The 13,839-nt window shown below is 31.6% G+C and overlaps 1 protein-coding gene across 1 annotated transcript in view; it reads right to left on the minus strand.

Annotated features, from left to right (window-relative positions):
• Positions 1-9,050: 9,050 nt before the first annotated feature.
• LOC112091812 (putative disease resistance protein At4g11170) overlaps positions 9,051-13,839 on the minus strand; it is a 14,460-nt gene continuing 9,671 nt past the window's right edge. Inside the window, 5 exon segments of the mRNA XM_024166306.1 lie at positions 9,051-9,572; positions 9,678-9,997; positions 10,352-10,949; positions 11,772-12,080; positions 12,217-12,281. Of these exon segments, the coding sequence (XP_024022074.1) occupies positions 9,051-9,572; positions 9,678-9,997; positions 10,352-10,949; positions 11,772-12,080; positions 12,217-12,281 (1,814 nt within the window).

The following is a 13,839-nucleotide window of genomic DNA, read 5'->3' on the forward strand; positions in this document are numbered from 1 at the left end:
CTCCAACTTCAGAATTCAAGTTTGCCTTTTCACCTTCCTTTCTGTGCAACACAAAAAGGTAAAGACAACAAAGCAAAGAGGCTAGGAAAGGACGGACAAAAACCACATACAACTAGAATGAATTATAAAGACATTTTCAAGGGACTGAAGAAAACACAACACATCCCCAAAACATTGAGCAATGAATTCCAACATCGTATTCGCGAAGCTATTCTTCTAACACTTGAAGTCATACAAGTTTGGCTAAAGAGTATCCAGGAAAAAAAGAAACTAATTTTCAAAACCGATAAAACTGACAATCAACACTCCAAGTTTGGAGTGAAAAGAAAGCTTTTCTAATTTAGGGGAAAATTTTACATAGTAGGATTTTGACTAAAAGTTTCAGTGTATAACTCCAACGTTATAGTTTTAAAGTTTTAGCATTTAATGAAAGGAATAAGTTCAAATATCCATTGACACATTTTAGGTGCATCGCATAGAAGAGTACCAGATAGATAATAGCAGAATCGTTCTTGATAGCAGCTAATTCCTCCTCCTCAATCACATAATCAATCATTTGCGTGCATATACCAACCCCACTCCAATCCTTTTCACAATCGAATCAGAATTCTTAAAAACTCTAAATTTGAAATAGAATGATGCCTCAATTGCATCAGGATGTCTGTTGAACATGCTGTTAGTGAAGCATTGCACGAACACATGGTCCGAGCTAATATCACTACTTAAGATTTTAGCCTCCTCCTCCTCATCACCGCGGTAGAGATAGAAATCACCCCCGCTATTGTTGTCATATTTGTAGATTTGACCGCACTTGGTTTTAAGATGTAAGTCAAACGTAATTTCTATAAACCCATTATACAGAGAAGAATAGGAGACTGTGCCTACTGGGAATATTGGAGCAACAATGCAAGTGGCCAAACCCATCAAATTAGAATTATGCCAACCATGGGGAAGCTTCATAGTTGTTGAAATCCCCTCGTCTTGATGACTGAACCACTTTGGAACTTCATTTCCCGGATAACATACGTCAATTGTATGACGTCTTCCTCCCTACATCACCAGACACCAATATATATGAATAATAGTGTATTAATGTTAATTACTTCAATCTTCACAAATTACGTCAAAAAAAAAGAGATAGAAAATACATACGTACCAAATTCAATTTATCAATTCCGTATAAGAAATCAATTAAAATGCTACGTGCATTCCGTCCTAGTTTCCAGCAATTTCGGAAAGAAAATGTTTTGGAAATGAAAAGGCCAGTCACATGCTGTATGTCGAATCCTAGTTTCCAGCACCCCGAACTTGATATTGTCTCCAGAGAAGTACATCCACTTGCATGAAGAAGCCTAACAGACGATGGAAGTTGTGGCAAAGATCGGAGCTTCTTGCAATTCTGAATGAAGAGTGTTCTCAGCCGATGAAGTTTTATGATGCTTGATGGTATATTCTCAAATGGGTTCCCGCTTAGATCTAATTTAGTTAACAAGGATAAAGGAACAGCCAAACTGGAATTTGTACTATATTGCAGTTACGTAGATCTAGCTTGAATAAAGATAACAATAAAAATTGCTTCATTTGGAGATGTTCAGGTTCCAAACACCCGTGGCGGGACAAGAATTTTAGACAACTTAAATAATAAATCCAATTTGGGACAAACTCGAGTTTTCTACGCCAACTCATATCTTGACGACGGAGCCCAAAAAACTTTTCAATTATAATTGAGTTGCTTAACACTTGGATCCCTGTGAATTTTTTCAATCTCGATCAATCCCAAAGATAAAACAGTTTAAGAGACTTGGATTTAAAAATATTGGTTGGGAGACTCTCAAGCTTTTTGCATCCTCCAAGATTAAATTTCCTCAGACAATCAAGACCCTCAATTGACGATGAAGACACTTGTTCTATTGATGTGTCTCGCAAATTCAATATTTCGAGATTTCTCGGAAGAGCTGCTGGAAGATGCTTGATATGTTGACAACCTTCGAGGCTCAATTCCACAAGATTTTCTAACAACTCAATTGATAAGGGCACTTGTTTTATTGACAAGTCGCTCAAATTTAAAACTTGTATATTTCTCAGAAAAGAAGCTGCTGGAAAATTCTTGATATGTTGACAACCACGAAGGCTCAATTCCACAAGACTTTCTAATGATCCAATTGATAAGGGCAATTCTTTTATTCCAGTCCAGTCTAAATTCAAGTATTTGATATTCCCCGATATCTTTGGGAGTGATCTAATCTTAATGCAACCACGTAGTGTAAGAGATCCAAAACATCCTTAGAAATTAAGTGGAGGAACTTCAACTAAATTTATACAGCCCTCAAGATTAATACTTTTTAGCTTTGAAGCTCGAGATAGATCTAGAAGTTTGATCAGTTGCTTGGAATAACCAAGATTAATACGCTTCAAATTTCCAAGATTCTACAAGAAAAAACAAATTAGTTTTGTAAGCCCCAATAAATTGATGAATAAAAATATGATTTTATGACAATTTGGATTATGAATTTCCCCATTAATACATGTCATGATACTTTACTTGCAATAAGAAAATTATTATGTTATTTGATGATCAATTATGTACGCATGTCTGAATAGGCGTGTTTTTAGTTCATGAATTCTTTAGAATATCAATTTTTTAGTTCATGCAATAACATTTTTATTTTTATTTTTATTTTTCATGTCATGGATAAGCCCAAATACCAAGTCACTATAATTTCAAACCGTGTTAAAATTTGTTTGTCATCTCCTTTTTCTCGTATTTTCTTATTCAATTATTTATTAGACTATTAGAGTTTCTTACTACTGTAAAATCTCTATAAGACAATATAAGTAGGACTAAAAAAAATATTATTTTAAAGAGAATTGATAAATAAATATTTTATTAATTTATTAATAAATGCATATTTATTAATTTAAGAAGAATTTTATATTTTAACAATGTGTGTCATTTTCTACATCCTATAAAAAATATATATATATTTTTCTTCCTTTTATTTGTGTATTTAGTTAGCGTTATCTTGCATCTATCGTATGTATGCCCTTTTGGACAACAATAGTAATTGGTATTCTGAGAAAGTGATTTTAATGGACACAGATCATCTGTCTTTTTTTTTCTATCTCCCTCTCTGTCCCTCCATTCAAATTTCAACACCTCATCATTAGAAACTAACAGAAATATTACACGCCGTTTTTTTCAATTGCCTCCGTTAAAAAATCTCTCTCATAGAACTATTCCTTCTCTCTCTATCCCTTCCCTTTCTTTACTCACCAGATTTGAAAATGGGAAGAGAATCATCTTCTAACCATCTATGGTGGTGGCGAAACCATCTTCTCTAGTACCGGATAAGGATGAAAATATTGATATTTTTATTGATATTTTTGTGAAAATTTCCATATTTTAGAAGTACTGACATGAAAATAAAATGTAGTATTTTTTTCGCAGAATATATTAAAATTTTCATAGATATTTATGTAAATATCGATATTTTCACGAAAATTTTTAAATATGAGTAAAACGTAGAGTTAAATGACCAAATATCGTGAAAATATTATAAAACTTTAGTGGAAATATCAGTAAATTTTTACAGAAATATCAGCAACTTTATATATATATATAATTTTACTTTTCAAAAAAAATCTAAAAAATATGGCATATTCAAAATTATATAAGGAACTATTCATACTTCATATATTGGTATTAATATTGTTTAAACTAAGAATATATTCAAGATGCCTACCAACCTCCTAAAAGCTCCTTTTGATACTGATAATTTATCATCATGTATGAAACCATATATGTATGATATATGTATTATGTTGACTTTCAACTATTTTACTTAATTTGTCAACGTGTGCTTAGTATTTATGATATTATGATCACACTTTACCTTGCATATTTATCAAATAATTAGTATTTTGATTGTGAGTTTTATCTAATTAATATATTATTATCTATTTTAAAGTTTTTAAAATCTCATTAGAAAATAAAGTGTTTTAGTATGAATTTCTGTTTTGTACGTTAATTTCTACCAATATCGATATTTCTATAGATATTTTTGTAAAATTTAAGTACTGATATTTTCATAAATATCGATAATTTCATCCTTGGTACTGGCCAAAAACCAGATATGCAAACGATTATCAAAGGATCTACTTCATCAAAATATTTAGATGTTGAGAAGAATGATGGAGAACTCTTGTTGTCTCTCTTTGCAACCTTTGACGAAGTTGCAGCGTTCAGATTCTCTGGCACGGGCAAGTAGATGCAGAAAAACTCGAAACGGCAAAAACAATCTAAAGTAAACGAGAAAAAAATATAATCTAAGCTAATATTTTTTCTATTTTTTTTTCTTATCAGATATTTAATCTAGTCTAACATCGTTGAAGATTTTTAAAGCCAAAAGTACTTAGGCTAAAAATCGGCTTCATCCATAAATGTATTAGCTTTTGTTTTATTTTATTTTATTATTTTACTAGTTGAAGGAATTTACTTCCTTCCCGCCTTTAACGTCCGTTTGTAGAGGTCTGTTAGAAGCTTTTGCTTTTGAATGACGTGTCAAATTATAATCCTCCTTTCACTCTCTTCATCTTCCTTTTTGACGACAAGATACATATGGAAGTTTATGATTTTCTGTGCATTTCAAGATAAGATAATTAGATTTATATTTTGTCCTTGTTGAGTAAATAATTATATATAAATATATAATATTGATCCATTTGGTTTTTTTAATTAATTAGAATATTATCTAATTAATTAAATAAAAATTTGATATTCATCTAAATTTCTAACTTATTGGATACGTGATTTTCCAACACTCAATCTTCTCTCTCTCTTAGTTCTTTTTTGTTTTTTTTCAGTCCTCTTTAAGGGTTCTTGGGCTATGTATGGAAGTATTGTGGTTGTTCTAGTAACATTCACATACCGCGCGCGAGCATTAGCATCGTAATTCTTGATCCTGTGAAATTATATAAAAATTATAAAATTAAGTGCGCGTTTGGAGTTAATTTTGCTTGTTTTTAAAAACGTTTTTACACGTCTTTTGATTTATAAAAATGAAAATGGTCTGCCAATCGTGTTTGTTTAACAAATGTCTTGAAAACGAAAATAAAAATAAAAAACAGTGATAATTGTTTTAGTGAAGGAATTAGAAAACGATTTAAAGTTATTTTCCTTTTTTTTTTTCATTTTCTAATACTCATCAATAATGTTATAAAATATTAATTAATAATTATAACTAAACATGATTTCACCTTTTTATTGTACTCAAAATAATCTCTTAACTAAACAATTTTTTAGAGAACAAAAATAATCTTCTTTTTATTAATAAAAATACAACACTTTATTTCTCACAATATCATAAACATCGATTCTTATTATTAAACTTCTCTCCATCCTCTTTCTTAATAGAAGGAAAAAAAAGGACATATAAATCTTATGGTCACAAAAGTATTAGTATTTAAGACAATGAGACAAATTGCCAACATAGGATCTATTAATTTATTTTGTTAACTATTCCCAAATCCCCTGTCCATTGTATCTATTAATTTATTTTGTTCCGTTTATGCCATTTATTGAGGGGATGATGTGTTAGTAAATAATTAATTAGACAGAGGAATTGACAAATAAAATGGACAAGGAATTTGAGTTCGGAGTTCTCCACCTATTTTGATACAAAAATTAGAACACGCACCAATTGTTACAAGAAATAATTGATAACCACTATAAATCAAGTTTCGGAATCAAAATTCTATGTAGCAGTAACACACTCCAGCTGGTGTTTTAGATTCTTTCTGGCAATCTCCAGTGACTCTTGATGCTGGATATTTTTCTACGCATCTCCTTTGGCAACTTCTATCGTTGTAGCATGGTTGCATATCGAGTAAATGAACCATTACTTTTGATTCTTCTAAAAGAAAACGACGATATAAAAATTAGAGGGACAATCCCAATTAATTTAATAATTAATTCTACTTAATATCTTAAACTTCAATTATATGAACTTTTAGGAAAAAGAAAAGTGATATAACGTTTTTTAAGGTTTTTGGAATGACTTTTTTTAGGTTGTTTTTTGCTTAATTAATTTCAAAAGCTGCTTTTACGTATGTTTGTATGATTTACTCAATTGTCTTTCAACTTTTATAAGATTTTCTAGAACATGTCAAGTCTTTGATACTTATTAAAAGCGAAATGAAATTTTTTATTTACATTTTCAATCTCTATTTGTGAATAACAATTAAAAATATCATACATATCCTTTTATCACATTATTTTTTCATAAGAACAAAAGCTTTTGACTTAAACTAACCAGCTCTTCTAGATTCAAATAATAAAAAAACTGACTTGAATCTTTGAAGAAAATAAAGAAGATGAATACAGAGGTAGAGGCATGTATATTTATAACTCCTAACCACTTTATGAATACACTAAGTTGAAAAACTAGAAGCATTTATTGCGTGAGTAATTGTGTCATTTGTCTATTAATGAATGGTTTTATGAATTTGGTATATTGTGCGCTTGATTAGAGGCTGCAATTAAACCTTTGTTTTTTTTTTTTTTTTTTTTTTTTTTTTTTTTTTTTTTTTTTTTTTTTTCCTTTTCCCGGTGAATTGTGTTTTGCCTTTAAGTAATAGGTTTGAGGATTTAGTTGGCCTTTATTAGAGTTACAGGTTGGTTTCAATTATCGAATAATAGTACCCCATAATAAAAGAGCCCCCTCAATTTTTTTTTTCTTTTTTTTTTTGTTTTTTTTTTGCCTTTTTTTAGGAATCAACAAAGAAAATGCTTCCCTACTATAATTGAAAAAACATTATATGTTTTTTTTAGAATAAAAGCATTATATGCTTTAAGGACATTTTTCCTAAAAATTTCTCACTCACTCTAAAGCATATGAGACATGCCCTTCATCTTAATCGCAATGTCTTCATAAAAGAATCTGTAGGTTATTTTCAACGTAATCTTTAGGATCATCACGTCACCTATCTCGGTCTCTGATTATTTGATATTTATTTTCTGAGACCTTATTTTAAGAGATAAGATAGAGTTTTTCTAGGACTCTGATAAATGCTCTATAAATAGGTGGTTGTAGAAAATTAGAGAACACATTTTTTTTTTGTTTCTCCGTTAGCAGTAGGCGTGTCGAATGCTTAGTGTAGGCATGTAACACGCAGTTTGTTAGCATGTAACATTCTGCTGATGGGTGTACAACAATTTAGTAAATTCCTGGTAATTTGAGGAACTGGTCGCTCTCTCTTGCTTAGATTCTCTTCAAGACTTTTCCCAAAACAACTCTATACTGCCTATGCCTTCTAACAAACACTTTCCTAAGTAAAGGCTTATCATTCAACTCCTCTACTTAAGTTAGAGTATTCCAGAAAACCTTAAAAAGCGCCAACACATAAAGACTAGGAGAGAAAGAGGTGTAATAACATTTAAATTACCTATCAATCCTTGAAAATGCTGAAAACATTCTCTCCAATTTCAGAATTCAAGTTTGCCTTTTTACCTTCTTTTATGTGTAACACAAAAAAGTAAAGACAACAAAGCTAAGAAGATAGGAAAGGACGAACAAAAAGCACATACAACTAGAATGAATTAAAAAGACATTTTCAATGGACTGAAGAAAAACACAACATATCCCCAAAACATTGAGCAATGAATTCAAACATCATATCCGTAAAGCTATTCTTCTAACACTTGAAGTCATACAAGTTTGGTTAAAGAGTATTCAGGAAAAAAGGAAACTAATTTTCAAAACCAATAAAATTGACAATTAACACTCCAAATTTAGAGTGAAAAGACAATTTTTCTAATTTATTGAAAAATTTTATATAGTAGGATTTTGACTAAAAGTTTTAAAGTATAACTCAGACGTCATAGTTTTACAGTTTCAGCATTTAATGAAAAGAATACGTTCAAATATTCATTGACGCATTTTAGGTGCATTGCATATATAAGTGTCTTTCAAATCAAAATTTAGAGAAGAGTACCAGATAGATAATAACAGAGTCGTTTTAGATAGCACCTGATTCCACCTCCTCAATCACATAATCAATCATTTGCATGCATATACCAACTCAACTCCACTCCTTTTCACAATAAAATCAAAATTCACATTTTGCGAAAAAAATCTAGATTTGAAATAGAATGATGCCTCCGTTGCATTAGGATATCTGTTGAACAATTTGGCAGGGAAGTATTGCACGAACACATGGTCCCAACTAATATCACTACTTGTGATTTTATCTTCCTCCTTATCACCACGGTAGATCTAGAAATCTCGTCCATTGTGGTCATATTTGTGGATTTGACCGCACTTGGTTTTAAGATGTAAGTCAAACGTAATTTCTACAAACCAATTGTACTTAGAAGAATAGGAGCCTGCGCTTGCTGTGATTATTGGAGCAACAATACAAGTGGCATAACCCATAAAATTAGAATTATGCCAACCATGGGGAAGCTTCATAGTTGTTGAAATCCCCTCGTCTTGATGCCTGAACCACTTTGGAATTTCATTTCCCGGATAACATGCTTCAATTTTAGGATGTCTTCTTCCCTACATCACCAGACACCAATATATATATGAATAATAGTGCATTAATGCTAATTATTTCGGGATTGTTGCTTTGCAACAAAACTCAGAAAAAACATTGAGTAATGAATTCTATCCGTGAAGCTATTCTTCTAACACTTGAAGTCATACAAGATTGGCTAAAGAGTATGCAGAAAAAAAGAAACTATTTTTCAAAACCGATAAAATTGACAATCAACACTCCAAATTTAAAGTGAAAAGACAATTTTTCTAATTTATGGGAAAATTTTATATAGTAGGAGTTTGACTAAAAGTTTCAGCGTATAACTCAGACGTTATAGTTTTACAGTTTCAACATTTAATGAAAAGAATACGTTCAAATATTCATTGACGCATTTTAGGGGCATTGCATATATAATTATCTTTCAAATCAAAATTCAGAGAAGAGTACCAGATAGATAATAGCAGAGTCGTTCTTGATAGCAGCTAATTCCTCCTCCTCAATCACATAGTCAATCATTTGCGTGCATATACCAACCCAACTCCAATCCTTTTCACAATCAAATCACAATTCTCATTTTGCGGAAGAACACCATTCTTAAAAACTCTAAATTTGAAATAGAATGATGCCTCCATTGCATCAGGGTGTCTGTTGAACAAGCTGTTAGTGACGCATTGCATGAACACATGGTCCGAGCTAATATCACTACTTAAGATTTTAGCCTCCTCCTCCTCATCATCGTGGTAGATCCAGAAATCACCCCCGCTATTGTTATCATATTTGTAGATTTGACCGTACTTGGTTTTAAGATGTAAGTCAAACCTAATTTCTTCACGCCATTCGCACTTAGAAGAATTGGAGCCTGCGCCTGCTGGGATTAGTGGAGCAACAATGCAAATGGCAAAACCCATAAAATTAGAATTATGCCAACCATGGGGAAGCTTCATAGTTGTTGAAATCCCCTCGTCTTGATGCCTGAACCACTTTGGAATTTCATTTCCCGGATAACATACTTCAATTGTATGACGTCTTCCTTCCTACATCATTAGACACCAATATATATGAATAATAGTGTATTAATGTTAATTACTTCAATCGTCACAAATTACGTCAAAAAAAAGAGATAGAAAATACATACGTACCAAATTCAATTTATCAACTCCGTATAAGAAATCAATTAAAATGCTACGTGCATTCCGTTCTAGTTTCCAGCAATTTCGGAACGAAAATGTTTTGGAAATGAAAGGGCGAGTCACATGCTGTATGTTGAATCCTAGTTTCCAGCACCCCGAACTTGATATTGTCTCCAGAGAAGTACATCCACTTGCATCAAGATGCGTAACAGACGATGGAAGTTGTGGCAAAGATCGGAGCTTCTTGCAATTTTTAATGTCGAGTATTCTCAGCCGATGAAGTTTTATGATGCTTGATGGTATATTCTCAAATGGGTTCCCGCTTAGATCTAATTTAGTTAACAAGGATAAAAGGCTCAGCCAAACAGGAATTTCTACTATATTGCAGTTACTTAGAATTAGCCGGTCGAAAGAGAACAATAAAAATTGCTTCATTTGGAGATGTTCAGGTTCCAAACACCCGTGGCGGGACAAGAATTTTAGACAACTTAAATAATAAATCCATCTTGGGACAAACTCGAGTTTTTTACGCCAACTCATATCTTGACGAGGGAGCCCAAAAAACTTTTCAATTATAACTGAGTTGCTTAACACTTGGATCCCTGTGAATTTTTTCAATCTCGAACAATCCCAAAGATAAAGGAATCTAAGAGACTTGGATTTAAAAATGTTGGTTGGGAGACTCTCAAGCATTTTGCATCCTCCAAGATAAAATTCCCTTAGACAATCAAGACCCTCAATTGACAACGAAGACACTTGTTCTATTGATGAGTTTCGTAAATTCAATATTTCCAGATTTCTCGGAAGAACTGCTGGAAGATGCTTGATATGTTGACAACCTTCGAGGCTCAATTCCACAAGATTTTCTAACAACTCAATTGATAAGGGCACTTGTTTTATTGACAAGTCGCTCAAATTTAAAACTTGTATATTTCTCGGAAAAGTAGTTGCTGGAAGATTCTTGATATGTTGACAACCACGAAGGCTCAATTCCACAAGACTTTCAAAACGCCTAATTGATAAGGGCAATTCTTTTATTCCAGTCAAGTCTAAATTCAAGTAGTTGATATTCCCTGATATCTTTGGGAGTGATTTAATCTTAATGCAACCACATAGTGTAAGAGATCCAAAAAATCCTTGGAAATTGAGAGGAGGAACTTCAACTAAATTTCTACAGCCCTCAAGATTAATACTTTCAAGCTTTGGAGCTCGAGATAGATCTGGAAGTTTGATCAGTTGCTTGGAATAACCAAGATTAATACGCTTCAAATTTCTAAGATTCTACAAGAAAAATAAATTAATTTTGTAAGCCCCAATAAATTCATGAATAAAAATGTGATTTTATGACAATTTGGATTATGAATTTCCCCATTAGTGCATGTCAGGATACTTTACTTGCAATAAGAAAATTATTATGTTATTTGATGATCAATTATGTAAGCATGTCTGAATAGGCGTGTTTTTAGTTCATGAATTTAAATTGTACATGAGATTTTTAGAATTATCAATTTTTAAAGATTTTTATCCCTGCTTAGTAATATTAAGTTAAGAGGATTTATTAGGAATTCTAAATGTTCCAATAGATCCTAAAAGATCACGCATGGTAAAACTTCAAATGTCAAAATGATAAATAACATTAAGAATGCATAAAGTTCCATGAGTATTACTTAGGTTATGTAAGTTATTTAATTCACAAGGATTAAATTCAATCCAAAACATGATTAAAGGAAGTTCTTAGCTAGGATATCCATAAACTGGATACAAACACATAAAGTAGACTTAACTTTCTCAGTAATGCAAATCATACCATAAGATTCCAACTCAAGCTAAGTCCAAAGGTTTGATTTAAAGTGACTGTCAGGTAGTCAATTTTGTCTGTGTAGATTTTTATCATATATGATTTACACTTTTTTATGTTGGTCTACTAGTAAAAATAGTTGAATTCCAACTTTTAAATTTTCTTGGTCTTACAAAGTAGTGGTCCGAAAACACAGGTCATTATAAATTTAGTAAGTAATTGGTTTTTTTTTAAATAAAAAACAATAGGTAATCATAAGCATTTAATACATGATATTCAACTTATTAATTAATATTATGGCATACCTGTACACCACTCCAAAGTTGCTTAAGCTCGCTACAGGGCATGTCAAGTTCAACAAGATTTTCCCCCTCATAATTCGATGGCAAAGATTTTAATGGGTAGCTATACCAGCAAAGATATCTTAAGGAAGGAGGAAGAAACTGCAGACCTTCAGTAAGATATATTTTGAATTTATGATCATCAGAATGATTTGCAGTGTATATCTTGAGCAATCTCAGTCTATGCATCTCGTTGAAAACAGTAGGTTTCAAGTGTAGATCATCATCAATCATAGACATATCAAGGTATATTCCTTTGATTGCTCTGGTTCCCTAGGAATTTAAAGAAATGATAAATGAGAATATGAGTTATGAAAAGTAAAAAGGAACAGTTACTAAAACTAATTACGCATAGAGAGAGAGAGAAAGATGTTGTTCTGTAGTAGCTTAATTAGAATTTGATACTCACTCTGTTGTTTTTTAGAACATTATAGACGTCTTGAGGAATCCACAACCGGCTACGCTCACCAGGATCTTTAATAGATTGTTGGCGAACAATTTCCCAACCCATCCCTTGTATCAAATCATGCTCTCTATAAAATCTCTTCTCTCCCCTTTAAGAAAACATGCAATATCGAGGAAAATATCCTTTGTCTAGAAAAGGTTATTTTCAAATCATGCTTTGTCTAGAAAAGATGTATGTACTGTTGTTCCTGTGGTTTTTCCATACTTTTTGAAATAGTTGATGAAAATGGCATGTATTGCATAAATTTCGTGTTTTGCTTTAGATACCCGTCATAGGTGTAAATTTAAAGAAACAAAAGGATAAATGTCTGTTTTGGAAACATCCTTAAGGTGGCAATACCAAACCATATGGAACAGTCTGCATTATCATTTTTGCAAGGGAGCCCCTGTTTTTAAATCATTTTCCAGTGTAGATAATATATTACTTTTGCATTGTTAACGTAATACGCTTGTTGTATTCTGTCCTTGTTATTTTGGGTCTCTCGTTGTCTTTTTTATTTATTTATTTTTTATTATGTATTTATTGTTTTTTGAACAGGCATACCAGAATGGAGATCTGCATATAGGTAAAGTCAGGTTACTGACCCTTGTTTAATTGGATCAAATATTACAAAGCTTTCTATCAAACACTGCATGTCCGTGCACACACAGTAAGGTTTTTCCTTGCTAGTTATTGATCTTATTATCTCTCTCAGGGAGCTCTCAATATGGACATAACAAAAAAACTTTTGTGTCTAACTGCGTTGGTCAATTCGTTATGATAAGCCGCCCACATGTTAGGTATTCTCTCTCCGAAATGTCTCTCATATCTTCTAAATACGCCCTCATGTTCATTTTAATCTTCTTTTAATCTTCTTATTTCTTTTGTTTGGACCACATATGGAATTTGTAGGATTTTTGTAGTTCTTAAGGAGAATGATCTCTTTGGAAATTTAGAGTAATTTGATTTTTTTGATTAGTGATTGCTGGCTTGTTTTGTATTTAGAACATTCTACGATGTGGAATTAATAGAACATTTCAGTATTGAATTTTTGTAATCCTTAAGCATTTGGAGATCTAATATGGACGAATCAATTTTTTGTGCTTTTTACATATTCGTTTGTGAAACTATATGTTGTTTAAGACTCAAGTTTTGTGAACTTGAGTTGAGTTGATTAAGTGAATTCATGTGAGAGAAAATATTATACAAGTTGAATTTGAATTTTTGTAAAAGGAAAAAAAAGTAGAAAAAATTTGAGTTGTGATTCGAACTTGTAACACCCCGAAGAATTAAATGGGATTAATTGAGATTATTAAGAATTATTAGTGTGTCTAATCTGATTTAATTAATTAGTTTTGATTAATAAATATTTCTGACGTGTAATTTAAATAATTTCAAGGTATTTAAATATTCTCAGTAATTTTATTTTAACCTAGAAGTGTGTATAGACGCATTTCAGGACTGTTTTTTTTTTAACGTTGGTTCGTATCTATTTTCTTTTCTTTTTTTCTTTTCTTTCTTTTTCCCTTTTTCCTCCTGTGCCACTCTCTCTCTCTCTCTCTCTCTCTCTCTCCTCTTCGTTTTCTC

The sequence above is a fragment of the Morus notabilis genome, unplaced genomic scaffold (genome assembly GCF_000414095.1).
Source record: "Morus notabilis unplaced genomic scaffold, ASM41409v2 Scaffold212, whole genome shotgun sequence".
Taxonomy (NCBI): domain Eukaryota; kingdom Viridiplantae; phylum Streptophyta; class Magnoliopsida; order Rosales; family Moraceae; genus Morus; species Morus notabilis.